The 27,330-nt window shown below is 41.0% G+C and overlaps 4 protein-coding genes across 7 annotated transcripts; 1 reads left to right on the top strand and 3 right to left on the bottom strand.

Annotated features, from left to right (window-relative positions):
* Positions 1-440: 440 nt before the first annotated feature.
* sephs1 (selenophosphate synthetase 1) lies at positions 441-7,741 on the top strand. Of its 2 annotated transcripts, none has more exons than XM_029523940.1 (10): positions 441-480; positions 3,074-3,196; positions 3,313-3,409; positions 3,873-3,976; positions 4,142-4,249; positions 4,390-4,544; positions 4,667-4,757; positions 4,873-4,972; positions 5,368-5,580; positions 6,412-7,741. In XM_029523940.1, exons 2-10 carry the CDS (start codon positions 3,101-3,103, stop codon positions 6,624-6,626), a joined length of 1,179 nt encoding a protein of 392 aa, XP_029379800.1. In that variant the 5' UTR covers positions 441-480; positions 3,074-3,100; the 3' UTR covers positions 6,627-7,741. The 2 variants fall into 2 exon arrangements, with proteins under 2 accessions (XP_029379800.1, XP_029379801.1); XM_029523941.1 differs by lacking the exon at positions 441-480 and adding an exon at positions 628-1,256.
* Positions 7,114-15,440, bottom strand: cpt1b (carnitine palmitoyltransferase 1B (muscle)). Of its 3 annotated transcripts, none has more exons than XM_029523937.1 (19): positions 15,319-15,440; positions 14,375-14,527; positions 14,079-14,218; positions 13,735-13,906; positions 13,515-13,616; positions 12,651-12,788; positions 12,489-12,566; positions 12,301-12,408; positions 11,266-11,350; positions 10,781-10,976; positions 10,517-10,702; positions 10,320-10,425; positions 10,131-10,247; positions 9,887-10,051; positions 9,628-9,762; positions 8,987-9,139; positions 8,768-8,881; positions 8,570-8,662; positions 7,114-8,471 (listed from the first exon to the last, which is right to left on the bottom strand). In XM_029523937.1, exons 2-19 carry the CDS (start codon positions 14,513-14,515, stop codon positions 8,340-8,342), a joined length of 2,361 nt encoding a protein of 786 aa, XP_029379797.1. In that variant the 5' UTR covers positions 14,516-14,527; positions 15,319-15,440; the 3' UTR covers positions 7,114-8,339. The 3 variants fall into 3 exon arrangements, with proteins under 3 accessions (XP_029379797.1, XP_029379798.1, XP_029379799.1); XM_029523938.1 differs by having other exon boundaries at positions 13,735-13,909; XM_029523939.1 differs by lacking the exon at positions 15,319-15,440 and having other exon boundaries at positions 14,438-14,515.
* A 437-nt stretch (positions 15,441-15,877) lies between these two features.
* On the bottom strand, positions 15,878-18,571 carry LOC115056932 (kelch-like protein 42). Its single transcript, XM_029523732.1, has 8 exons — positions 18,329-18,571; positions 18,044-18,232; positions 17,762-17,946; positions 17,270-17,621; positions 17,009-17,154; positions 16,773-16,927; positions 16,460-16,617; positions 15,878-16,353 (listed from the first exon to the last, which is right to left on the bottom strand). Exons 1-8 carry the CDS (start codon positions 18,569-18,571, stop codon positions 16,171-16,173), a joined length of 1,611 nt encoding a protein of 536 aa, XP_029379592.1. The 3' UTR covers positions 15,878-16,170.
* Positions 18,572-19,234: 663 nt separating this feature from the next.
* Positions 19,235-26,790, bottom strand: chkb (choline kinase beta). Its single transcript, XM_029522223.1, has 11 exons — positions 25,884-26,790; positions 25,359-25,467; positions 25,083-25,196; positions 24,818-24,951; positions 24,622-24,726; positions 22,994-23,052; positions 22,023-22,110; positions 21,795-21,903; positions 20,775-20,875; positions 20,596-20,677; positions 19,235-20,492 (listed from the first exon to the last, which is right to left on the bottom strand). Exons 1-11 carry the CDS (start codon positions 26,450-26,452, stop codon positions 20,436-20,438), a joined length of 1,527 nt encoding a protein of 508 aa, XP_029378083.1. The 5' UTR covers positions 26,453-26,790; the 3' UTR covers positions 19,235-20,435.
* Positions 26,791-27,330: the final 540 nt, after the last annotated feature.

Here is a 27,330-nt window from a genome sequence, read left to right on the forward strand (position 1 = left end):
TATGAAAAGACAATCCCCTAAAAGCAAATTAAAAAAGTTCCTAAATATCAGTGGTGGGGAGGCAGCCCCACTTTGAGCCAGGCAGCGTTGTAGTGCCGTGGATGTAATTGGAGGGAAAACAGTAAATTAAAGGTACACTCCATTGTAGAGTTTTTGTTGCCAGACTTCACAGCTCGTTAAAGGGGATGTCGAAGCCGCCGCTGTGCAGGCTGAGGACCCTTTGAGATCTCGTGAGTTTCCTCTTTGTTTTGCAATACGAATATTTTTTCATGAAGGCGAAGCATTGTCGCATATTTTTTTTTGCTACAATATAGTTAATAGCCCGGAATGGTTTGTATTTTCAGACCTGTCGTTTGGGGTACGAGGGGAAATGTGTCTCCGTTCTCGTCAGGCGTTCACGGACGATGCCTGATTCCAGCCGCGGTGCATTGTGGTCCATTCCCCGCTCTTCTGTCGGGATCCACCGCTAACGTGAAGCTGGTAAGGATAAACTGGTCAGAGCAATTAAAGGGGAAATGTTGCAAGAATATAACTCCACTTTGGTCCTAAAATCGCACATAGGGCAGTTGTAAACACTTTTATTGCACCACACCGTCACAAAGTTTGCACGAGTCGCACGTTTAGCGTTGTTTTGTTGGTACGAAGTCTGATGTTGCACACATCGCATGGCGAGGGACACGAAGGGGTTAATTTTTTCCGCCGCCGACATTTTTGTTCGGCGGTATACGGCAACTTTTTAACTTACATGTGCGACCAGCTGGCGCTATGTTTCAGACGTGTGTGACACGCGTGGAGCAGCTTCTGCGGTGGTTGTTTTTGAATGAAGTGGAGCTCCTCTGGCTCGGCCGTCCCCGGCTCTTTGTTGCTCAGAGCCGCTTATGCTCATCACCTTATACATGGATCAGCGGTTGCTAGCAAGAGCTAGCGCAGAGCCCGGGAGCTGCATTTGCAGCAAAACAAACAAACACGATCCACCGAGCCGCCAAAGTCACCTTGTACATCGAAGATTAGAGCCCACTAGATTATCCTGTAGACTGCTTTGCTTTGAATGGACATGTAGATTTGTGCACCCCGTTGATATTGTCAGAGCCTCAGGGTTGAATGAACTTGGCAACATGCTGTCTCTTGAACACTCCCACTGTTTACTAACCGAGGCTCCCTCTGTGCCTCAGAGCGACCAAACGACTGACCGGGTTCACAAGGAAACAGTAACCTCACTGAGTTGTCTGTCAGGCCTTTCCTAATGGCTTATCACGGTAGACCATTTATATTAAATTATAGTGCGAGAGTCAATCAGCAGTCTCTAGTTCATTGTGAAGTTTTATGTTTTCAGTGCATTCTCTCTGTGTCCCAGATGTTTGTTTAAAAAGTCTAAATGCTAAGTGTTACAATTTATAACTAGTGCAAACCACTTTTTCTGTTTGACTAAACTGATTATTACAGACGACTTTTAATAGCGCTGTCTGAAAATTAAAATATGTTATACCTGTTGCTCCGTTCTTAAATTAGTCACCCATTAGTTAACCTGGATCAAATGTAGACCTGTCTGTTAATAATCTAATGTGGTTATTTACAGTAGACCTCAGATTAATTTACTAATATAGGGCCAAATCATTATATAGCAACACCAGGGCACTTTACTCAGAGCTGGTCTAGGCCAAACTCTTTATAGAGATTTTAAGAGACCAAACAAATCCTTCCAAGGGCAAGCTTTGGCAACAGTGACAAGGAAAAACTTCCTTTAAGAGGCAAAAAGCTTGGGCAGAACCGGGCTCAGGGGGGCAGACATCTGCCTTGCAAGGTTGGGTTGAGAGAGAGAGAAAGAGAGTGGTGAAGGAGAGGAAAGGGAGGAGAGGGATAGAGAATCCTCCTTACTGTCCCGGGAGGTCACTTCGCTCTCTGGATGGAGGTTTACTTGTGGTCCCTAGAGTCTCCAAGAGTAGAGATATTTCCGCTATCAGGCTCCTCTTCTATGGTACCAACTACCAGTTTGTGTCTGGCTCGCGGAGTCTATCTGTCAACACCAGGCTAAAAATCTTCCTTTATGACGAAGCCTACTGTTAAAATGTAAGGTTTAATTACTCTTTTTCTTTTAGCTGTGCTGCTATAGGCCTAGACTGCTGGGGGTTGCACTGAGCCCCTCTCTCTCTCTCTCCCTCCCTCTCTCTGTGGGTCTCTCACTCTCTTTCTCCTGCATGTATGTACATTACAACATTACATGTCTCTGACTTCGTTCCTTCCCATAGTGTTTTGTGTGTTTTGTCCCTCCTGTCCCCGTCCTACAGGTGCTGAATCTTCTCAGCTCCATACTCCTGCTCAGTACCTGCTGCTGCAAGAGTTACCTTTAGTTATCATTACACACTACTACTCACTTCCCATTGTAACCTCTTTGTCTCTTCTACTGCTCATATTTAGTAGTCCCACAGAAGAACTACCATCACTGTATGTTGATACCTCTGATTCTCTCTCTGCCTCTTAAAGGAAGTTTTTCCCTTGCCACTGTCACTCCTGGAGTGATATGTTGGATCTCTTAAACAACTCCATAAAGAGTTTGGTCTAGACCTGCTCTATGTGTAACGTGCCTTGTTGTGATATGGAGTAATTTTGATTTGGTGCTCTCCAAAGGGTACAATATTTTGTGTATGAAATATTGTTACTATTATTCATTGTTGATTTAGCACTGCAGTAATTCTTTTGTGATGACAATAATTATTACGCAACTATTTTGTCAAATGATGATTTCTTTTAATAATTTTCTCTTTCCAGTGTCATCAGTTATGAATCAATTCTGCTGATTTTCTTTTTTCATTATTGCAAAAAATGTGTTTGAATGATAAAAGTTTCAGGAGATTTTTGAGTGTATCATATTACCTAGCTTATCTGCTGTTCAAGTACAGGATTCATACCTGTTTCTATAATTCATATTTCATTTGAAATGATGCTCATAAAAGGATGTGAATACTATCAGGTGGCATTGCTGTGTGGTGTATCAGCTACTTTATTTTTTACAGCTCTCTGTGACATCCACAGTGTGTTTCTAATCACCTTTTTCATGTTTTAAATGTGATCCTAGTGGTGAGGGCCCAGAGTTTCTTCAGACATGTCAGTGAGGGAGTCTTTTAACCCTGAAAGCTATGAGCTGGACAAGAACTTCAGGCTCACACGTTTTGCTGAGCTCAAGGGCACAGGCTGCAAGGTTGGCTCTTTTATCCGTTACTGCATTAGTAGCATTCTTGTCTTTATACAATTCAATTAACTTCTCTGTCTGATTAGCAATGTAGTCTAAATACATTTGAATTTGTGAATTCACAGGTGCCCCAAGATGTTTTACAGAAGCTGTTAGAAACTCTACAGGAGAACCACTATCAAGAGGATGAACAGTTCCTGGGGGCAGTTATGCCTCGATTAGGTATTTATGATCTACCTAGGGTCTGTGAAATGTTCTGTAATCAAACAACAGCTGGACCAATCACAGCAGGGAAAACAAAAAAAATGATAAAAGATTAGTTAAATATGCTATGAAAAAGAATTGTCTTTATGTGACAATTTACATTCCCAAAAACATATTTGCTTCATGGAGAAGTCAGAAAGCATGTGTCCCCTCACAGATATACACAGATTACACAGATATACATACCTATCTATACACAAAGACCGTATAACCTAATTGAGAAGGTAAAGGAAGAGTCTTTAATTAAAAGTGGAAAAAGTACATCAGGATACAAAATATTATTTGGAAAAAACGGACCCCCTAGTCAGTTGAATTCTGCACAACCTGATGCCGTCTAACTATCTTTTGGTTTTAGGGGTTTTGTACACAAATGTAATAAAATATCACAAAAACTTTTTCTCTCCTTCTTTCCTTTTTGAAGGCATAGGAATGGACACATGTGTAATACCGCTCAGACATGGAGGCCTTTCTCTGGTCCAGACTACAGATTACATCTACCCTATTGTGGATGATCCTTATATGATGGTATGAATCTCTTTCTGAATTCTTTTTATGAGGATTGCAAATGGCACATGGAATGATGTCACAGTTTTAATTCTGTGCAAATGTGTGTTATTGTGTCTTTTGTCGGCATAGTTTACACACCCAGCCATTAATCTGCTTAATTTTCAGTTTTTCTATTTTTTGTAGGGAAGAATTGCATGTGCCAATGTTCTAAGTGACCTGTATGCAATGGGAGTGACAGAGTGCGACAACATGTTGATGCTTCTGGGAGTCAGCAACAAAATGTCAGAGAAGGTAAGAGGCTTTTCAGTTGACGTGCCCACTTTTAGTTTGTGATTCTCCAACTGTGTAAATCATTCGTTTGGTCATTATTATTATTATCTTTTGTTTTTGCTTGAACTTTACTTGTTTTGTTTTGGTTTTTTTTTTTACAGGAGAGAGACAAAGTCATGCCACTGATCATCCAGGGATTCAAGGATGCATCAGAGGAGGCTGGAACATCTGTAACAGGAGGCCAGACTGTGCTCAACCCCTGGGTGGTAATGGGAGGAGTTGCTACAACAGTTTGCCAGCCAAATGAATTTATCATGTAGGGACGAGTTAATAATACACATTTCCCTCTATATGCTGTTTGAAATACTTACACCTGCTCAAGAAAATGTAAAATTTTGTTGTAATCCAACTAATTATGTCCAATTGGACATTTCTTAGGCCAGACAATGCAGTTCCTGGAGATGTGTTGGTGTTGACCAAGCCGCTAGGAACGCAAGTGGCTGTTGCAGTACATCAGTGGCTTGATATTGTAAGTCATGAAGGATTATGTCTGAAAGTTTGTGTTTTTAGGATGACCACTAAAGCCACATTATATATAACTTTTTATATCTATATATATATATATATATATATATGTATATTAGCCTGAGAAGTGGAACAAGATCAAGCTGGTGGTAACGCAAGAAGATGTAGAGCTGGCCTACCATGAAGCCATGATGAATATGGCTCGGCTCAACAGAACAGGTAATACCATGTCCCACACCCTTGTTGATCTGGAGACCTGTCAGCTTTGAACTTTTGGTTCTTGGCATTTTTTCAGTTAAATAACCATGTTAAGCTTTACATGAATGCATCAGCTGTTGGGCAGGGAAGTTTTGAATTTTCTGAACAGCAGCACCTTCTGCTGCAGCTCAGATGTATTGCACCCTTTGTTTCTGAGACTCTTCTCAGCCATTAAAAAAAGCTCAGATGTTTCTTCAAGATTGGAAGTGTTAGTTTACTGTATACACTTTTGGTTTTTTAAATAATTTTTGTTTCTCTTTATTACATAATATTATTATTGTTTCTGTAAATAAATATAAAAAGGTAAAGCTTTAAGAGCTGGTTTAGCCTTCCTAAGTCTCTGTCTCTCCCTGTAGCGGCTGGACTCATGCACACCTTCAATGCCCACGCAGCCACTGACATCACAGGGTTTGGCATCCTTGGCCATGCTCAAACACTGGCACGACAACAGAGGAGTGAAGTTTCATTTGTCATCCACAACCTTCCAGTACTCGCCAAGATGGCTGCTGTGTCTAAGGCCTGTGGGAACATGTTCGGTCTCATGCATGGCACCTGCCCTGAAACATCAGGTGTGTTCATTTGTCATTCATAATTACTTTTATTGCTTTGTTTTTTTTTTTTTTTTTTTGTTTTTTTTTTTTTTTTTACTTTTATGTCTCAAGCCATTTTTGTTAGCCTCATAAATTTTAAAATAAAATAAAATAATAAATAAATTGCTTTTTCACTCACAGGGGGAGACTTTAAGCCCCTGGACAGAAAAGCTCATAGTCTTGTATAAAATAGATTGAGAAAATGATTAAATCTGAAACTTGAATGAATTTTCAGTCCTAATGATTTCAAATCAGGTTATTTTAAACATGTTTGTAATTTTTTAAGGAATGTTAACACTAGCTAGGACACAATATGTGAATAACTAGAAAGGCCATAATTGACAAATCTTTTCATACAAATTTGGCACTGATGAGAAGTCCTGAGAATACGAGTATATGAGTGTAGGTTGAACTTGGACTTGTGTTGTCAGACTTGGAATATACAGTATCTAACATGTAATAATTTTTTTAGTTTGCTTGTTTCTTTTGGGGCAGCGCAGTGGAATAGTAGTTAGGGCTGTTGCCCCACAATAAGAAGGTCACGGGTTTGGTTCCCAGGCCTGGGGCCTTTCCGTGAGGAGTTTACACAGCCTAAAAACTGATAAGTGGTTGAAGATGAATGAATCTTTGCTTGTTTGCTTTTTTTTTTGTTTAAAACCATGGTGTATGGATATTCAAAAGAAAAGCAGAAGTGGGCCAGAAGGGAACCCAAAAAGACAGAAATGTATCTGTATCCAAATTTGTATCAGTGAAGTCACTCATTTGCAATGTTGAACATTAAAAATCATAATTCTGTCCCTTCATTTACAGGAGGCCTGCTAATCTGTCTGCCCCGGGAACAGGCTGCCCGCTTCTGTGCCGAGATCAAATCCCCAAAATATGGAGAGGGCCATCAAGCATGGATCATCGGGATTGTAGAGAAAGGAAACCGCACTGCTCGCATCATTGATAAACCTCGGATCATAGAGGTGGCCCCACAGGCTGCCACACAGAATGTCAATCCAACTCCAGGTGCAACCTCTTAATCCTCACTGGCTGAATCATTGACCGGAACCTAAAAGCTCTATCGGGTGATTTTAGACACATAAACTACAAAACCATCCTAGAGTGTTGAAATATATACACAAAATAGTATGTACACAGAAAAGACTGGGTTGATGTGTATCAACATGAAAAACAGCACACACACCATACAGTGACCCGGGGAGCATGTCACCACCCAGTGGACTCAACCTGCTGTATCCCCATGATAAAAATTGGTAAGAAATAGAGCATACTTAATATCTATATGCCTTGTATGTTATATTCTGTTATGTTAAATGTGCTTGACTGGCAGGCAGCTTCTGGTAGGAGAGTAATAGAGACAATAATCTCATACTGTTGATTCATTTTGAATCTTTGGAAGTCTGGAGTGTGTGTTGCCTCTTTTAAAATTGCTCTCATAAGCAACATCAAGGTGATGTGATGGTGTTTTTGTTTATTCATTCACTTTGTACAGTTATAAGGCCTAGTATTAGTTCATTGCTGCAACTGATGCCTTGAAAGAAACTGAGTGTGACCAGAATGATTTTTTTTATTACTTTGACTTTTTGTAATGTCCCACATGAAATAAATATTCAAATGGAGGATGGTTTGCTCTCTGTTTGGGAGGTGCAGTCTTGTGAAGGAATTCAATCAAATATCTTATCTATTTACATCACACAACTGCAGATTGATAACAAACAGCTGATGCTGCTCCACCGTGCATGCTTAACAAACCATGGTTTAAATTTATAAATGAGAGAAAATCTGCATAACCCTCAGGAGATGAAGCATATGCACTCTCAGTATCAGAATTGTTCAACTGCTTAAAAAGAAAAATCGTAAGTTTGTCCATCAGCAAGTGCTCTAATCTGTGAGTTTTGCATCTGTTGCCTTTGCTCAGGATCCAGTTTTGCTTTCTCAACGTTGCCAGAATGTTTTTCTGAAATAAGTCCGACATGTAAAGAAACTTCTAACTGACCAAGGTCCAGATGAGTTTTGTTTATCTTAATAGTATGGATGAATCTGGAAGGCCTCTGTAAATGTTGATTGGGACATCAGTAACATAACCTCCACCCCACCTCTTATAATAAACTTCTCTTCTAATAGACAGTTTTTTTCTCATTTTTTAAGTGTTACAATGTTGTTAAATACATAATGAAAATTACCAGTATCATTAATATATTTTTATGATTTTTTTTGCTTTAAAAATTGTATGGATGCCAGTGATAGTATCACATAATGTATGTATATTGGTGTTTTGTAAAATTTACCAGCTAAAATGGTCAGTACTGTAAAATGACCAGCAAATGTATAAATTATGGAATATGGCAAATGATTTCCATCTTACAACATAGCATTGAAGTCTTTAGATAGATAGATGTACAGCTTAAAGATTTAGATTTAGATTTATCACATAACATTAACTTTATGTACAGTTAATAGCATAAACCAACAAACATTTCAAGAAGAAAAAAGCACTCTTTGTAAAATCAAAATTTCCTACATTCAAACATCATATCTCCCCCTCAGCACCAAACAGCTGTGGAAAGTACATTTTAAATAGAAATAAATTAAATGAGTAGAAACAACTTTCTTCTGTGAGCCTGTGAAGTGCAACCTGTCACCAGAGCTTTGTTTTTCCTCTACATATAAAGCATGTCAAAAAGTAACTCAGCTGTGTGTCAGCTGAATGTACCCACGAACTACACAGTGTGTTATATGTGCTTCTTCCCATTTTTCAGCTGCACAAACTCTCCATGCTGCTCCAGCTTATCATTTTCAGGCATGAAAAGTCGCTTGATATCAAGCATGGCCCTCTGAATGTGCTGACCAAACCGGTATGAGTCCTGCAGGTGGCACAGAGGAGGAGTAATGAGAAAAACAAATACAGTATTGATCTTTAAGATTATCTGCAGTAAGTGATTACAGTGGGATCTATTCTTACTGTATCAGGGCTGGAGAACTTGCTGGAGATGTGGAATGTGATGAGATCTTCCCCGATGATGATATAAGACACCCCATAACCATCATCAGCCACCTTGGCGAAAATAAGAGACCACATCATGTTGCTTCACTAAATCTTACATATCTGACTGACAGGGTCAATCAATATGAGGATCTAAAATGAAATGATCTAACTTACTGGGCCAAATCCCCCACCAGCACCAACATATTTAGGAAACTTGTTGATATCAATTAAATTGAGCTGCTGCTGTGGAGTCTGGCTGGTAGACAACCTCCAGGGCTCTGAAAGTACCTAGAGGCAGAGGCATTGAAGAGAGCGAAAGAAGATAAGAAACGAGAACAATTACGATAGGACAAGAGGAGAAACCAGAATTCAAAATCAAAACAATGCTCTAACCTTCTCAAGAAATTGCGAGTCAATACCAAGGTATTTGGACACTATGTAGAGACAGAAGAGGTGGCGGTCAATACCAGAACCAGTCATGGCCAATCGATACATGTTTTGATGCTTATCTGCTGCGTTCCGAAACAGGGCAAGTCTCTGGGCATTCTGACCACAAAGAAACCAAACAAACATGACAGTTTAAAGTCTTGTTTTCACAAAAAAAAAAAACAGAAACAAGAATCCAAGTCAGCATGTGTGACATTGCCATCACGTCAATATGATGTTTGGTTTTGTGTCAAAGTGTCAGTTTGACCTAGAACACCAGGGCATTCAAAATTCAATCCGGTGACACGCAATTTCTAGGACTCGGTGACCAAGTCTGCAGCAGCACATGACCCTGAACATGACCTTTTGTATAATTCTGCGTAGGATCAATGCAGAACTGACGCTATGGCTTCAATGTGTCACTGATAGTGTATTTGGTACACATTTCTTTGACACCTGATATGTCCAAAGTCTATGATTACTGCAAATATTTGGCTTTTGGTGCAGCTAAGCATCCTTCAAACTCACAGAATAATATCAAATGGTACTTTTCCGGTGTATTATCTTGATTTATTTTAATGTGTGGGCATGTTTATGCATTTCCTTACTGTCCCACTTGGGTCTTCCATGGCTCTGACAAATGCAACAGCCTCTGATGTGCAGGAGCGGACCGTCTCTGTCCGACCATCTCTGAACATACGAGTCATTGACGACTCGTAGGTGAGACAAAAAACTCCCTGGTCCTATGGAGCAAATGGATTAATGTGATTTAATAATAGCAGGTGATGAAGTTAAACATTTAAGAGGCAATGGTGAGCAATGGCGTCAGCAATATGATTCCAGATGACGGACTGTTTCAGGTCCTACCCTGAATTGTGCCAACTGCAGGGCCAACTGAATGAAAGCGTCAGGGCTGGTCCGACACTTCTTGATCAAGCCTTTCCCAAACTCAGTAAACAGATACCCATGGAAGTCCACATCATCTGCAATCTGCTTGGCCCACAAATACGAGGTGCCAATGGCGTCCTGACACTAAAGAGAGGGATATAATTTTGTGATGGAAACATACAAACGTATTGCATTAGTGGCACTATTTGAAGCTTCATTGTACCTCTTTTGTAATCTGCCACTGAAGCCGGGTGGGATAAGGCAGGCCTTTATTCTCATCTCCTTTACAGTGTCCCTCCTCTGTGTAGCCAAGATGGAAGCAGTCTGTTGCAAGGATGTACTACACAGAGAGAAGGAGAGCTGAAGATCGATATCTTACTTGTAAAATTAATGCCATATGCACGTCTCTTACCTCCCACATGTGTCCTACAATTGGTGCATCAGCCCAAGAATGTTCTGCATTTATACCAATTTTTCCATTTGGATAAGAAATCAACGTGAAAGACTTGTCGAACCACCTGTGAGACAAGAATGTTTATCAGGAAATAAATCCCTGTATTTCCAGCCTGTAATGAGAACAAGAAATACTTTTGTGCCTTTCCTGACTACCTGTCATAACACTTTCCATGCAGCAGGGACTTGGCGTAACTATCAAGTGAATTGGTCTTTGCAGGGTCATAACCCTGCGGCTCATCGTCCAGTGTCAGGAAAAAGGCAGCTGATTCGATGGCATCCAGGGACACTTTGTTCACTCCGTGACTAAAATGTTTGATCCGAGTGCGAGCCCACGGGACTCTAGAAGAGGAAGGGAGACTGCTCAGTCCATGTTAACCAACCTGATCAAGTATCTGTTTGGTGTGTTTATGCGAATACCTATGTCCTGCAGTCAGAGCAGCTAGTTTCAGTTCTCCTGGCTGAGGTTCAGAATTGTCATTGAGGATCCTTTGAAACTGAGTCTCCAGCTCGCTTGGTAAGAGGTGGCGCCCCCCTGTGTACAGCCACACTTTGAAGAACCGGCCTTTGTGGTAAACTACCAGGTGCTTACGGTCAGCCAGGTGCTGCACAATATCTGCAGGGATAGTTCAGCACGAGCATTAAACAACAACAGAGGAAGCCATCTTAGCTGTAACAAAGATTAAAGGTTAGAAGTTTAGTAAGAAGTGCACGCACAACTTTTAGCTTCAACACTCGGCACACACACTGGGTAGAAAACTGAATTTTGTGGGTTGCAAATGAAGCCGGTTTCACTTTTGTCCACTCTTAATCTGCTTTGTGTGGCAAACACGCAGCTGCTGCCGGTCCCAGCTGCTGACTGATCATTGACTAAATTGTACACACCTAAAAAAAAAAAAGCTCACCTGTTTCAATGCCAGGAATGCGAGTGGTGTTAAACATCCTCTCCATCTGAGTGGAACACATAGGTACAGTCCCCAAAGCCCTCATCTGAAAAGGAAAGAATTACATAATCTCTGATATTAACCAATGGGGGAAAGTAAATATAATCAATTTAAAAACCTTCATAGCTGCAGCTATTTTAAGAAATTGCTGTATTTGTGCTTTTACTGCTTTCTCCTTCCTGGGGGTGTTTTCCCTCCTAATCTTAATTTAGATTGTTGTTTGTGTTGAATAATTGACAAAACGTGGATCACCAAAGTGTTTCTCTCCCGCAGCAGTAGTCCAACTACACCTCGTAGTGTTGACGGATATTATATTATATTATTAGTATGAGACACTCCATCAAGATCATTCATTTTGATTATTTGTAAGTATCAATACTCCAGCCTGTAATAGATGACCATCAATAATTTTGCTATTGCCGGACATATGATGGTAATGTGTGCGCAATATTATGACGTGAACACAACATTACACAAGCTAACACCACTTGGCCTGCTCTCCACTGACAGCTCTATCTCCCTCCCTGCTCTCTGAGGCGGATAACAGGCTCGTAGTTATCGGGCTGCGGTCCGTCACATGTGTAACTGCACACATTTAACGTGTGTTCTGTGCCCACACTGAGATTCGGATCCATTGTTTTCTTATTGTCCCGGTTCACTGCGCTCCCTCTGCCTACGTCACTTCCGCTTTAGCGTTTTCGGATGCGGAAGTAAAATTTTGTCACAAAAACGACCCTAGAAGCCCAATTAATGTAATTAATGTATGTATATACCAATATATTTTGAAGAAGGAAAATCAGTTTCTATATTGTTTTTCTAAACACTGATTCAAAGCAGTCTTTAACCTGCAATATGCCCTTCAAATCAGCATTCACCTGCGACCCAGAAACGGATAAGCGGTTGAAAATGAATGAATGGATGATCAGTGTTCAGTCTTATTTGTAGGGAACCTGTAGTGCTGGTATTGCAGGGAGGTAATGTGGCTGGAAGTGTTACCGGGGCATGTTCACCGCGTTCCAGCTTGCGTCTGTACTGCAGCATGGCGTGGACCACGTTCCCAGCACGGGCAGCCTGCCGGTGTGTCGGGGTCACATACAAGAGATCCTTCACACGGAACAAAGCTAAGTCATCCTGAGCAGACACTTCTTCCAAATGTCACTGATACAGCAGAACCATCCACTCACCATGATGTAGAAGTTACTGTTCACCATGATTGGACTCCTGCCCCTGAGGTAGATGTACTCCTCCCACCAGTCACTCACCTAGGGCAGCTATCCATTAGTATTGTATCACATTGTGAACTGAATGCAAAAATTTGTATTGAAAAAAAGAAGAAAAATACTCACATAATTTGTTGCCCAGTAGGATTTCAGGATTAAGAATCTCTGCAGCTGGGCCGCTTTGGAATTTTTGAAGTCATTGGCCAAAACCTCCATTTGGTCGTACTGGTCACTATCCAGCAGAGGATGGACTGACTCTAGGTACTGTGGAGAAACAAAGTAATGTTGTCACGACAAGGAAACAGTGTTATGTGGAAATGCAGCTGATTTAAGTGTTTGATGTACAGTAAACAAAGACAAATATGGCGGGCAGTTGACATTGGATTTGACAAACTGTACAACAGCACTCCTCAAAGTTTAACAAAGTGCAGGAGAACAGCTAAAACAGCAGATGGTGGTATTGTCAAATTGTTATCTCGAAGTTTGAACAAACTTCTTTGTGTGTTTGGTTGATTAGAATATCAGGCATAAAAGTCATAAAAGTCATAAATAGAAATCACGTGGTATCATTTTTAATTATTCAAATTACAGCATGGCAAAAAGGTTGTGTTACATTTCATGATAATTTTGGTGGTTTGGACCGACCTTGACCACCGTATACCGAACTTGCTGTCCTCCACCCATAAAGGTCTGGGAAATAGTTGTCCACAGGGCCGACTGAGCAGGTACCTTGGCCCTCCAACCTACAGAGGGCCTCCCAATGCCCAATGACTGACCAAAGTTATCTAACTGCTGTATTTATTTTAATCACAACTGATACATTGACTGTGTGTGTTTATGTTATATGAAACAATGACTGCACTCATGTTATTTGCATGTTAAGTGCACAACACTAGTATTTAAAAAGGTATATCCAGCATACAGTTAAAATGTCTTCAGTGTGCGTTTGGGGTTGTGGTCTTGGAAAATGAATTATATGTAATTACACACCCTGCGGATTGTATCATCCACTCTGGGCACAGGCAGCCTGGGTAAAGAGGCCTGGAAACTGAAGAGCAGCGGTCTGCGTCCAGAGAACATCTTCACCAGGCTCTGGTAACAAACAACACCATACGTTATACAATGACAGTAGAAGATACCGTCTGATTGGAACAATAATCAGACACATTGTCTCCACTGACAGACAGACATGAGCTTAAATGCAGCGTACCAGCCAAACCTTAGTAGATGTGCTCATTCTTCCATGGGATTCAAAAATCCAGCCATGGTAGGACAGCAGAGCTTTGAGAGTGTATCTCAAAAGGTAGATGAGGAACAGCCACAGTCCGGTGGCAAAGAGGATCGCACTCAGCACAGCTCGGGTCTGCACTGACATACAGTCTCTGCTCAGGAAAGGCACAACACTGCCCTTGTCATGTTATCACTTTAAGGTGAAATCGATCAGAAATGTGAATTTTAACAGCTGATTTATTGCTAACAAGCATATTCTCCAGCACAATACGGAACCAAAGCAACGAATGATATGATCACAGCAGACTGAGGAGGATTTCTTACCTTAGTGGGAGATTATCCTTGATGGCATCAATCATTCCTAGAGACGGGTCTACACGTATATACAAGGAACTCATCATGGCAATCACAACTATCAGCCAGCTGGATGGACATGCGGGATACACCCCAGCTAAAACGCCATTCTGGGAATGCAGCAATGCACTTCATTACTAACACAGGATTTCTCTTTGTGTCTTATGATCTGTTCGGAAATACTTTGAATGTAAAAACTGCACAGTAATCGCAAGTGACTCCATATTTTTCACAAAACTGGTGAGCAGAGGAACATTTGGCTTTACCTTGAACTGTATGGCTTTCTTCTTCCATGCTGTTACTCCTGACAGGTAAATGTTTTTGATGACATCTTGACTCAGCTTAAGGTCCACCCCATCAGGGCGCACAGTGAACTGGAAGCCCACCGCCTGATGTGCCTCAGCCATCTCTGTGTATCACTGTCACAGGCAACAGAGGTGATTAAAAGGGAATCACTTATAATATTATAATATAGTTAGTTTAATAATAATCTTGATCACATATGGAGGTCCATCAAGTCCAGTAACGAAAGAATTTTAAGAGAAAACTGCGCTCTTGTCATGTTTGCACACAGTTTGATAAGAAAGCCCACTGACATTTGTGGATGTCAGCATAAAATGCTGCAAAGCTGGATGGATTAAATATTTGAAATGACATGTTTCTGAAATTGTAAACATAATTTTTTGGAGTTCACACACAAGTCCATTTAATGAACAGGGGGACTGGTCTAGTATTTCTTTTTCCATGTCATATGACTAAACAGTCACCAAGTGGGACAAAGTTCAATGGCCATATATAGCGGCAGACCAGTTGAGCATGTGCATGGACTTCAGATGGGCATGAAAATATAAACACAGAGTATATCCCACAGATGAAAGCTCAATATTTTGGTATTACAAAAAACTGTGGTAATCTTTTAGATGTGTTAAAGGCTGACATGATTACTATGAAAACTACTAGTTTTCAAATCTTTAATAAGCTAAAATGAGCGCTTCAGCTCTCTGTGAGAATGAACTTCCCCATTACAAGTGCAATATTTTACAAGGGAAGACGCTAAATGATGTCAGCAATTTAGCATTTTGGCCATTTCACACAATCTGTGTACAGTCAACCTTACTCTGCAACTATCAATCACAAAAACCTCCACAGATAACACATCAACATGCAGACATGAATAAGAAGTGCAAGCAAGAAGCAGGCTCATATTTACCTTTGTCAGAGCAGAGTCAGTGTAATCCACTCAAAGAAGGAAAAGCTGTGACTGGTTTGTGCCAGTGAGGCAGCAACATTCCTTTCAGTGTGACTCCGGTGCCCTTGAAATGGCTTTCCTCAGGTAGTGAGATCACAGCTCTCGTCTGTTGTGTCCCCCCCCCTCCCTGTCTCTCTCACTTTCCTTCAGTGTCCCTCATTTGCAACATGGTCCTTTTTGTAACAAGACACCAAACAAAGACAGAGCCTCACCTCATGAGCCACTGTAATCTGTTGTGTAACTGTATCTGTTACAGTCCTGTGTGTTGCGATGTAACAGAGCAATGCGACATTTTCTTTTGAACTACATAGTACAAGCACTTCCTCAAAATGGAATACAATGGTGTTTGTCAAGTTCATTGTTAAGATGCTTTTTACGTATAATATAAGATGGTTTCAGCTCAAACAACAAACATATAAACAACACCACTCACACAGGAGTTGCAATTCAGGAGAGCCTCTCTAGATCATGAAACAGAAGAAAAATCTTTATTAGCCAAAGCAATAAAAGTCACTAACAGTTGACAACAGCAAAAACTACACACAGTATACATATTAATCCAATGAGTACCAAAGTCCCACTAAAAGAATGGTTACAATTTATTATAATTTACACAATGTCAATTCTTTACCTCTCAGAATTAATGTGCTGCCTTACAGTAGTTTTGGTTTGCCATTGATGCTAATCCCTCATTAATAATGCTGAATGAACAGATAGGCTCTGAGGGAAACCATCGGCATAATACCATTAGAATCATTCACATTAATATTAATTCAGTGCAGTATAGCCGGAGCAGTATAGTCCATCATAGCATTAGCAGTGAAGATAAAAGACAGCTTCATAACGAGTAGCGACTGGTAGAGGAGGTAGAGCTCTGATGGAGAGATTTTGGACATCGATCTCTGCAACAGTGTTGTGCTCGATACTTGGCATCATGACCTTATGACCTGCATTTGTACCCTGTCCTGCAAATGCCACTTTCTCAGCCCTGCGCACCTGGATGGACAGAGGTGAAAGGAGATTCTACCTCATTTAGAAATAACAGGGAAGATGTGTTGCCTAAGATGCACATGACTCATAATGAACAGTCTGAGTCTCTTACCTGTCCCCATTTCTGTGACTGCACACAGAATGATGTCACAATGTTCTCCGAGTTGTTTCCGCCGATCACAAGCAATTTGTCGGTGACGCCCAGGAAGTAAAGAGTAGGGATGTCTGCATCTGCTCTGGTGAGGGTGGGAAGCAATTCAGACCAGGAATCTTAAGCATGGAGAAAAGGCAGAGTCACAGTTTTTCACACATCCTGCTGAGCATATTGACCGCTTTAAATCCAGAGTGAGTGGACGGCCAACAGACAAACTTTCTGGGCTGGAAATAATGGTCAAAAAGAGCTGTGCTGCGTGACCTTGTCGCACCTTCTCTTGTATTGTACTGCAGTAGCAGTTTCTCTCCAGTCCTCTGGATGCTCCCCAACACATAAAGACAGTGTCCAAGGCTGGTAGCAAGGGGCATGTCATGTGACAAGGAAACAGTAAACTTGAAGTCGGTGAGTGGCAGAGAGGAGACAAACCTAAGGCAGAGATTGAATTCAGTTACCGGTCACATTTCATTTAGAAAAGCACTGGTTAACACAAACAATGGGGACACAAACCTCCATGTGTTCTCCCACGGATCATAACGTTCCACAGCTGTATAGAGAGCTGTGCTGGAGTCCGGCGTCACCAGGGAGTCCAAGTACCAGCCCCCCACAGCGTAAATACAGCCTTCACACGCCACTGCACTAAAGTGCCGCCTGTGCTGTGGACACAACAGATGGTTGTAGTTCTCAGCAGTGTTATGTGACTGAGAAGGACAAAAAAGAAAAGTGTTTTTTGGGGTAAGACAAAGAAATCCACTTAAGAAGCATTCTCACCTTAATGAGAGGAGCTGTGGCGGCCCATGCATTAGTAAATGGATTATACCTAAAAGAGGCCATCTTGAACTCCCAGCGTCCCTTCACACGTTGTCGGTAGCCTCCCATCATGTACAGGTAGTTATACAAAACCGCTGTAGTGAAACACCATTTGTCAGCCCTGAAAGGAAGCTCTGTAACTGGCTGCCAGTCTTCACTCTCCTCTGACTCTTTCAAGATGAAGATATTTCGGGCATGTTCAGTTTCAGGGTCGTCCCATGAAGTCAGGTTCTCTTTCCGGACACTGCAGAGATGTTGGTTTCCTTTTAACCTCAGGCTGATAATTTCATCCTTCTCCTCATCGTTCAGACCCCTGAGGTAGAAATCCATTTTGTAATGAAATGAGAGAAATGTGACAATCTGTCTTTGTGCTAAATCCAAATGAAAGTTTTACGAACATAAGAACTACATTTGAGCTGTGCATGTATAATGATGCCGTTAAGGGGAACATACTTGGTGAGGGTTGACAACTCCATCATGTTTCTGCTTAGGTAGGTGAACACCGTCATCTTCAGCTCTGTACAACAGATCTCTTGAGCTAAATTCAGGTAAGATAAACAGTTTTCAGGCCTGAGTTCCTCTGCCAGGACTGACAGGCACTTTGAGAGGAAGGCCTCAGTCATAAGATAACTGCCGACCTGCAGTCAATAATGGAGGCAACATGATTTGTTTTAGGGTAGATGGCAACACTCTGGGCACACAAATAATCAGCTGTGGAGATATTTTCTTGCATACCTCGATGTGTGTACCCAACTGACCCAGAGTTATGTTGAACTTGTTATAGAAAGAGAACTCAAGGATGTTGTAGAAGACCGAGGAGGACACATGGTCCAGGTGGATCAGGCTTTCAGAGGTCTCTCTCATCTTGGACTGGGACAAGGCACGGAAGTACTCGCTGCATTCTGAAAGTCTTCCAAGGTCCACCTTAAAAATGATCGACTACAGTCAGTTTCCTACAGTCCTCAGTTTGGTTATTGATCAAAATGTATTGTTTGAAGAATTTTGCTGTTTTGTACTCACACTAAAAGCGTGTGTAGTGGTTTGGATAGTAACCATTATCTTATCCACATCCCCAAGCTTATATGTACGAAGTACCTCTTTGTTTTTCCACTCCTCGGAGTCTTCTTGGCATAATCGCCTGTCTGTGTAACCTATCCACGTATTAACTGTTGGAAAATCGCTCCAAAACCTCTGAAGACCATAGTTCAACCATAAGCATACCCACTGAAAAAGGATAATTAAATATTGTCTGAAAGATTTCATCTCAGTGACACAGCATTGTAAATTTCAAACACTGTGTTGCTGCCTGTCTAAGGTGTCATTTTATTGATTGTTATTTATGTTAAAAATTCTAAAGACTCACTGCATCTCTCACACGACCGCTGTTCTAATCACATGTTCAGAATCACACTGCAAGTCCTCCCTATAAAACGGTATCAGAAGCCCCTGTGGAATTTAAAAACCCAGCTGTACCCTGAAAAAACAGGATGGAACAGTCAGTGTTGAAGTCAAGTCGGTGAATCTTCGACTCGCCTTCGCCTCCCTGCCTCAGATCTAACAGTCACGTGCCCTTTAACAGCATGAATGAAGAAGCAGCTGTCAGAGGTTTACTCCAACAGAGACAGTGTGCCAAAGAAAAGGCTGGTGAAGCCAAAACTTCAACTTCAGATTCCGCTTTGTTCTTCAGCACATCCAGTTCATTCAAAATAATCTCGAACTGAGTAGTCGGCTTCTTTCTGCTGGTCTATTCTTGGCACATGGAGGTGGGACAACTACCCTCTGGGATGAAACATGGCTGCCTTCACTCTGCTCTTGACGTCAGCATAGGGCTCTCAAATTACCTTGCTGTTAGATGCCAGTAATACGAGGGCAAGCATGTTTAACAAAGTATACAAATATATTTTGTTGATAGCAAGAAAATAGACATAGAATCCAAGGATATTTATACAGTTTAAATGATTTTTAGTCGTGCAAATAGAACCACCATAATACAGAAACGTTCTAAAAGAATGAACAGTTTTCTATAAAAAACATCTAAAGCTAATGAGGCACAGTTAAGGTAAACTGGTGCAGTTATGTTCAAAACAAACATGTTAATTGATGGCAGTGCATTCTCTCAAATCCATGAAACAGTCTATATAAATAAAAGAAACAGAAAAGAGATTGAACAAACTTTCTAGAAAATGTGTTTTGTATTCAAATAAGCTATAGAGAGTATGTGACACCAACACATATTTAAGTCATTGTTAGCTCTAATGTAGGCAATCCAGTTTAACGCGGTTACATATATGTGCTGAAACAACTCGTTCACAAAAATAACCAAAAAACTAAGAACGCAAAAAATATTTGATTGACATCAAAAGAAAAAGAAGGTGGATTAAACAGACAGCTAAATGTGCAACTAAAATGTACACATCATGGCTGATCTCTAAAGAGGTGGTAAGATCCAATTTCACAGACTTAAATTCCCTAAACTGTTTAACAGTGTTGTTGACTATCATGAAAATAGCCCTTGTGATGATTTGATTTGGGGTAACTCAGTGAGAATGTTCACAGTTTACTTTGTCACTGCCTTTATAACCAGTTCCTATGGAATCTAGCCACCTCAACGCAAAATGAGCATGAGAAGAAAGAAGTGAGGTAGAATGACCGAAAACGTCAAAGCGACAAAAGTGTTCTATTACTGAACTTAACTGTAAGCGTTAGAGTCTGAAAACAAATACTCCGGCAAGTGGTACTAAACACCACTCAAATGTACAGAGAACACAGTTAGAGGATTAACAATGCCAACGTCAAAAAATGGTCCGACAAAGTGAAGTGCATAGGAAAGTGGCTGATAAAATAAAATAGCTGAACATCTCATTGAATGGGCTCCTTTAAAAATATACACATTCAGTGCCATAGAGATGCATCTCTTCTAACAGTTTCACTCTAAAGCCTTTCAATAAAATTCATTACCTGATTGCGCAGATTGTGCCATTCTTAAAGTGGAATTATTTTTTTTTACCCCTCACATGCCATTATTCATCTTAAACTAAGCTGCAGCAAGTTCAAGTTGGGGAAAAACCACTAACCATCAAGCAGAGCAGGTTCAGTCAAACAGTATATTCTGATTAACAAATGGAATTCAGGAGAAGAGCTTCTTTTGCTTGAAGTAGGCATCAAAACGACACTGGGCATAGTCCTGCAAAACAATGTTGCTTATTGTGAAGTTGAATAAATTTTTTAATATAATACAGTGCAGATATATAAATGTCTGTGTTTATCTTCAGGCTTAGTCTCCTTACCATGTATCCAAACTCAATCTTGGATATCTTGGCTTGGATAATGGACCACAGACCCCAGAGGAAATGGGATGCTAATGCATATCTAACAATCAAAACAAAGAAAATCTTAAAATCTCAATGTTCTTGGGACTGTTGTGAATTTTTATGGATGCATATTTCCCAAATATTACATTAGTTACCTGTTTGCTTCAATGATCATGTCCTCCTCAATTTGTGTCTGGTCCGTGGTAGCATCAGTGTGTCTTCTGTCTTCTGACAAATAATTTCTTATAAAATGGAGCTGAAAAATAAAATGATCAAAATGATTTGTGACACATGTAATATACATTCCATGTACAGAAGCTATATTTGTAGGCAATTAGTTTCTTTATTTTCTTCTCTGCTAAGCCATATGACAATTTTTTTTATATTTAGTCATATTTCTGGAAATTCTAATTTAGGTATTAGATAAATAATATATAAGCTTGTTACATTAACAGAATCTTTACAAATTCTTTTAGACCATTTTACAATACTTTTTATTTAACTTTTGGCCCAGAATTCTCTAATACAGAGGTCTCCAACTCCAGTCCTGGACAGCCATGTCCTGCATGTTTTAGATGTTTCCTGCTCCAACACACCTGATTCAAATGACCAGCTCGTCATCAAGCTATGCTGAGGTCTGATAAGGAGACAATCATCGAGCTGAGAGTTTTGTACAAACACGCCAGCACGAAGATACATTCTGATTTTTACCAATAAACCAAATGAGTACATATTTAATAAGAAGAGGCAGAGAAAAACTTTTGAACAGACTTCCTTGAATCTAGACAATCTATTCAAACGTCTATTCTGTCATCTAGACTCGAGATAAGCAACATTGCTTGAATTTGCCCATCCAACCCAAACTTGCATGGAGAAATGTTACCACGAGATGGCAGTGTGACACTTCAACACTTTTCTTGTGTCTTTTTTTTTTTTTTTTTTTAGCTGATGTGACTTGCTCTAAATCCTCCTTTAGGCGCCCAGATGTGGAGAAAAATGCATATCTAACAAAAATGTAAGTAAAATACAGTAATTCTGCATTTTCATGGAGGAATAACTAGTATGACTGTTGACAGGTACTCTTTATTAACATAACCTTTATTTTATTATTTATGAATACAACTTCTCAAGAAAAAGGTATTTAATAATATGAAAATACTAATCTTTAGACCGACCTGCTGCTCTCTGGTGGGGTAGTTTTCAGGTGTGGCTTTGTAGAAAGGCCACTGGTCGTAGGTGTAATCATACATCCACTCACAGAAATGGTTCCCAAAGTCAAAGCCCCTGCACAAAAGAAAGCATAGTATGCGCTGACCCAAAATGACTTGTCTCTAATCATAAGGCCAAACAAAAAAAAACACAACCACTTCCTTTACACCACATTTTCTAATAAATCCCATTACCTGTAATTATAACTGCTGTATTCAAAGTCTATCAGCATGAGCTTTTCTGTTGAGGTGTGGTCCTGTTCTTCCAGTATAAGAATGTTGCCTGCACAAGAAGAAAATAACCATTTATAAACATGATGAATTACACCTTTTTCTTTGCCTCAGCCCCACCATGGTTCAGACAAGGGGAGGTTTATTTTGACAAATGGAAACATATTTCTGTTATAGTGGCAATTATTCAAACTTTTCAGACTCATCTCCACACGGTGAGTTTCACTGCACAATAGTTACATGTGTCTCTTAACTGAAATGTGTCCGTCTAATAAATACATGAAATGGTAATTATTCAGACTTTTCTGGGGTCTGACACAGTTCTGGTCGTGTAACTTTTGTCGCGAATGCAAAAAATATTTCAAACTTCAGTGTTTCTCAAAATTGGCAGCAACAAATTGGCAAAACCCTTTTGGGTTTATTTGGGTGTGAATTGTATGAAAATGTATTGTTTGGCCATTGTGCCCTTGAACTTTGACAACAACCATCTCAATTCATTCATGTGTCAAAGCCAGCAATTGTGCCAAATTCCGAAGGATCTCCTAAAGGCATTCTTGAGATAACATGGTCAAGAGGCCCAAAAAGGTGTTTGAGGTCACACAGTGACCTTGAACTGGTAAAACTGAAATGTAATTAGTTTACAAAAGGATCCAAGTGAGCGATGACAAATAATGGTCAGGTATCCACATACAGTGTTCAGCTTGGGTGGTTTCCTGCCCTGTGATACAATGTCATTCAGGAGAAGTCTGTGACAGTCACCTCATCATCAATGGTGAGCTCAGATAAATATGAGCTGCCCCTATTAATACACCTCGGGCTTCTTTTGACTTGACACTACTCTCTTATGAAATATAGCAGTACAGCTTGGCAAGACAGGTGACAAGATAAAAAAAAGAAATAAATAAATAATGTGACAACATATGAGACGTTTTTACCTTCCTGGACGTCATTGTGGCAAAACACCACTGGGGAGGGAGTTGCTGCTAGCAGTGCACTGTTGGAGAGTCAAATGAATAGTGTGTGATGAAAGAGAGGGTCAGTGTTTCTTATGCAAGTAGTGTTACTCAAACACTATAGCCGAACTATGAAAAGTTAGGCCCAAAGATAAGACAGTTCAAAGTTCAAGACAGTTAGGACAATTCAGTTCAAAATTAAATGAAACCACTGAAATTAGATAAGAGCTATGAAATTCACACACTTGAACGCTCACAGTCACTATAAACAACAGGCCACAGTGATGAACGTTGAATAAAATTCTGCCCTCAAACTTGTACTCAGCATACATATGATAAAACATGAGAAATATGTAACTGTGTTGTTGTAACGGTACATACTCTACTTTTATTATCTATTTTGGATAGCAGGTTTATACACACAGGTTCTAAACTCAGAACTAGCCCAAAATGTTTCTTAGTGTGCTTTTATAAGAAGACATAAGAACTGCTCAGTCAACAAGTGCAGTATGGTGCTATGCTTTAGTTTGCAAGAATGTAATAACAATCTTCAGTACACTAACATGATGACGATTACCCAGAATGCCCTTACTGACTCGTTTCTCGACACTCAGTCTATGAACATGGCACACAGAGGTCTGACATATCTGCAAAATTTTGTGATATGAATGCAAATAAGTTGGTGGGAGCAGATAGCAGGGAATTTCCATGCATGCAGTGGTGCAGCCTATCTCTGTGTCCGCGTGAGACTGGTAAATGTCTGCTTCATAAAAACGTGCTCATAGATAAACAGATACCACTTGTCTGATTTGCTATTGGGAGCAGACTTCAAACTGTCAGCACGACTCAGCAGTGGACTCGTGGAACCACTGGAACAAAGGTCAACAATTAGACTGGATGCAGCAGGAGCTGGTCTTGTCCCTGACATTAAATTCCTGGCTCTACAAAATGTCTAGCCACAACGCTTGGAGCCACCACCGTTAACTGTTACTGTTTTCTATTCTTATCGGTGAGGACATGCTTGTACCAATATTTGTACATCTGTCACCAATTCACTGCTGCAAACCAAGCTGTTCCTCTCATCTTTTTGTTTTTGACAAAAAAGATTATTCAAAAACAGAAATCAAGCTGTTTACGAGAGATACTGTGGACCCTCATCAACAGAAAAGAGGGTTTGCTCCCCTTTTTTAATCCTTTAATTGTCCTCTAATGCTCCTCATGTCATCTCTGACATTAAAAGCCACTATTCAAGCATTGTTTTGGCATTCCTCTACAAGAAGACGAACAGACTAGACGGCCACTCTGCCTAAATGTCGATTACAGTAGGTAATTTAAGATGGCCCTGACAAAACATTATCGAGCTGGCACTTGGCTTCAGCAACAGTGATTGTGTCATCATTCTGACCGAAAAACCCAGGAGTGGGAAATTTTTGCTTTGTCACTCACTGACACTGCTCTGCACTGAAAGCAGATAAAAAGGGATACTGCAAGTTTCATTCTGCCACTGTCCTCAGCCTAGCTATCACAATTGTATGGTTTTATACATAAATACAAAGTACATCTGAGAAATATACAGCATGTGGTTGCCTGAAGCCGGTGCCCCAACTTACCGGAGGCTCTCCAGTTCAGCCGGCAGGTCCAACTTCATCAGTTTCTTGAACTTCTTCAGATGTGCCTCCCGTACAAAATTAAGTTTCAACACTTGATCCATATACCTAAAGGAAAAAAAGAACACAAAATACATATATACATAAAAAAAGAAAACTGATCTTGTAGTAGACAGAGTGATAATGAAGGTGTCTTTACCTGTCAATGGTCCCAAACAGCCACTTAGGCTCTTTATTAAAGGGCATGATCATGTTGTGGAAACGTGCCAACTTGGTGGCGATCTCAGCTGAGATGGCAGGATGTGAAAGTTGATCTGTACGCATACGGGTGTTCTGGGAATGCAGACACATGGAAATGACTTCGGGTACAAATGCTTGTTCAACATTAGGATCTGGATCAAGTAACAATTCTTAGACTCTCAAAATTCCACAAATTTGTATGTGTACTTAGGTATGTATCATACCGGAAGATATTGTTCTAACCGTCCTTCAGGAAAGATGCCGTAAAGTCTTGGCCCAAGAGTTCGCTCTGCGAGGATAGCAAACATCACACTCTCTAACACAAGAGAGTCCACTCCCTGTGACAAATTTACAGAGAGACAATCAGCCATGACCTTCCTGTGCTTTTGATTTCTCTCACACTTCCATGTACTGTAGTACAATGGCACTACTAAATTGTTTTCCCCACACATTTTCATGGAATAGTAGCTCCTCCCGAGAACACTACTAGGACAACAAACCTGTAGGATGGCGCCGTAGATTCTGAGGAGCACCTGATGAGGTTCCTCTCCCTCAGGCTGCACATGCTCAGGTAAACTACACAGATACAGCAGATTACTCAGTCCACCGCTGCAAAACAAAAATACCACGCGTTATCAATCTGGAGTAAAATTTGATGGCCCGTTTAGAGTTGCCATAAAGATAATTTGCTCATATAATTCACTTTTCTTTGATAAAGCCTTTATGTTGTGTTTATTCTCCTGTGCCAGAGTTTATCATTAAAGTCAACGAGCAGTACAGAAGAAGTCTAACACAACACACACTAAACACTGATGGTTAGTTTTGTGGCTCCTTAGATGAAGACCCTACCATAGTGTTGGAGAGACAGAATCAACAAAATACGACAAATAGCTAAAAATATTATTAAATTAAAAATAATTAAAACACTCGATTGAGCCAAATGAATGATGGCTCCTTGAAAGGTCACTACAATGAGCACTCATACGTGTGTTAGACAGGACCAAAGCATCCGTCTGTTCCCTTACCTTACGATGCTGATTTGAAACTCGTCCTCCCGGATAGTCTTCCACGACCCTGACAAGAAGTCTCTGCACCAGGTGAACGCCCTGCCCCTGGTGTCCCGGTCCACCTCCTCGGTTCTGCCATCCCGGAAAGACTCTGCCTCCGAGTCGTCATCACAGCTGGCCCCGCACAGAGGACTCGGGGTCCGCAGGTTTCTGTCGTTCACCAGCAGCGCGCTGCCCACCCGTCTCCTGTCCGCCGGAGGACCCCCGGCCTCGGCTATGACTGCGGGGACGCTGCTGAGAAGCTCCGGTTTGTCTACTCCGTTCAGACGGTCCCCGTCGGACCTGCCGCCGCTCGTCGCATTTCGACCCGTCTGCATCGTTACTTTCCGGGCGAAGAGAAAAGCGGGAGGACCGGTGTGAAACGTCGGTCTACGGCGGCAGACTGGACTCGCTGGCGGACGCGTCTGGCCGGTAAAGCTACTTAACCGGAAGAGCCGAGCAAGGCCGGTCGGTCTGAATGGCATGAGAGAGGTGGCGGGGAAAAGGCGTGAAACGATAATCCTCCCGGGAAACACAGCCAGCGACATCACCAACGGGCAGGGCCGGCGTCCAATCACAACGCGAGTCCCCGGGCATCGGCACACCCCATTGGTCGGTTTGGGCACGTGACGAAATTCGTCAACTTCCTGTGGCCTGCTGCGGGTTTAAGTTGTTTAACCCGGAACTGAGGAAAGCTGAGTTTTCCCTTTCAGAGAGGTGCACAACTCAGTAGCTGACCGGTAACTTAGCCCGATCGGGAGCAGGTTTTCCAGTTTCTAATGACTTCTTGTTTCAGTTTTCATTCGTTCAGCAGGTCTGGTGACGCAGCTGTTGAAGCGGTGTCCAGCCTCAGATACCTGGGCGGTCATCTCAGTCATGACCTCACCTGACCCCAAAACACTTCCCGTCTGGTCAGGAAGTTCCCGTCGGTGGCACACAGGACTCAGCCGCTCAGTGCAGATGTGGGGTGGAGCGTGTTGTCTGCTCCTCCATCTACAGCACCAGAGGCAGAAAGAGGGCCATCTGCATCATGAAAGATCCCATCATCCCGCACATTAAATCTTCCGTCTTCCTTCGAGGAGAAGGCTGCAGAGCATCCAGAGCAAGACCACCACATTAGTAATTCCTCTTCCTTTTTTTCCCACTATTTAGTAATATTATCTATATAATTATAATTATAAATATATAATTATATAAATATAATTATAATATTCTTTCTTAAACCTTTCAGTTTCATTAGTTAATCTTATTTAGGCTTACTTATAATTGGTTGCACTAGTGTAGTAATGTAGTCATGGCAATTACCGGCAACACAAATTTCATTTCCATTTCATGTGAATGTAACTGGAATGAAACGAAAAACTTGAATCCTTCATTTCCTCTTTCCGTCCGTATCACACACATTTTGGACTGGCTGTTCGAATAA

Source organism: Echeneis naucrates, chromosome 16 (assembly GCF_900963305.1).
Source record: "Echeneis naucrates chromosome 16, fEcheNa1.1, whole genome shotgun sequence".
Taxonomy (NCBI): domain Eukaryota; kingdom Metazoa; phylum Chordata; class Actinopteri; order Carangiformes; family Echeneidae; genus Echeneis; species Echeneis naucrates.

What these genes read in the sequence shown, in the direction of transcription:
- LOC115056932 (XM_029523732.1), bottom strand. Translation starts at nt 18,571, where the DNA reads ATGAAATCTTTCAGACAATATTTAATTATCCTTTTTCAGTGGGTATGC. An exon ending in GAGTTGTCAACCCTCACCAA is followed by an intron (nt 17,622 to 17,761) that starts GTATGTTCCCCT and finishes TTTCTACCTCAG; the next exon opens with GGGTCTGAACGATGAGGAGA. An exon ending in GCAGTACAATACAAGAGAAG is followed by an intron (nt 16,618 to 16,772) that starts GTGCGACAAGGT and finishes TCCATGCTTAAG; the next exon opens with ATTCCTGGTCTGAATTGCTT.
- chkb (XM_029522223.1), bottom strand. Translation starts at nt 26,452, where the DNA reads ATGTCGCTGGCTGTGTTTCCCGGGAGGATTATCGTTTCACGCCTTTTC. An exon ending in CTGTTTGGGACCATTGACAG is followed by an intron (nt 24,727 to 24,817) that starts GTAAAGACACCT and finishes TTTTTCCTTTAG; the next exon opens with GTATATGGATCAAGTGTTGA. An exon ending in GCTGAACTGGAGAGCCTCCG is followed by an intron (nt 23,053 to 24,621) that starts GTAAGTTGGGGC and finishes ACTCTCCAACAG; the next exon opens with TGCACTGCTAGCAGCAACTC.
- sephs1 (XM_029523940.1), top strand. Translation starts at nt 3,101, where the DNA reads ATGTCAGTGAGGGAGTCTTTTAACCCTGAAAGCTATGAGCTGGACAAG. An exon ending in TGGATGATCCTTATATGATG is followed by an intron (nt 3,977 to 4,141) that starts GTATGAATCTCT and finishes TATTTTTTGTAG; the next exon opens with GGAAGAATTGCATGTGCCAA. An exon ending in CACCTGCCCTGAAACATCAG is followed by an intron (nt 5,581 to 6,411) that starts GTGTGTTCATTT and finishes CTTCATTTACAG; the next exon opens with GAGGCCTGCTAATCTGTCTG.
- cpt1b (XM_029523938.1), bottom strand. Translation starts at nt 14,515, where the DNA reads ATGGCTGAGGCACATCAGGCGGTGGGCTTCCAGTTCACTGTGCGCCCT. An exon ending in ACAGTAACTTCTACATCATG is followed by an intron (nt 12,409 to 12,488) that starts GTGAGTGGATGG and finishes TTCCGTGTGAAG; the next exon opens with GATCTCTTGTATGTGACCCC. An exon ending in TTGTAGGACACATGTGGGAG is followed by an intron (nt 10,248 to 10,319) that starts GTAAGAGACGTG and finishes CTCTCTGTGTAG; the next exon opens with TACATCCTTGCAACAGACTG.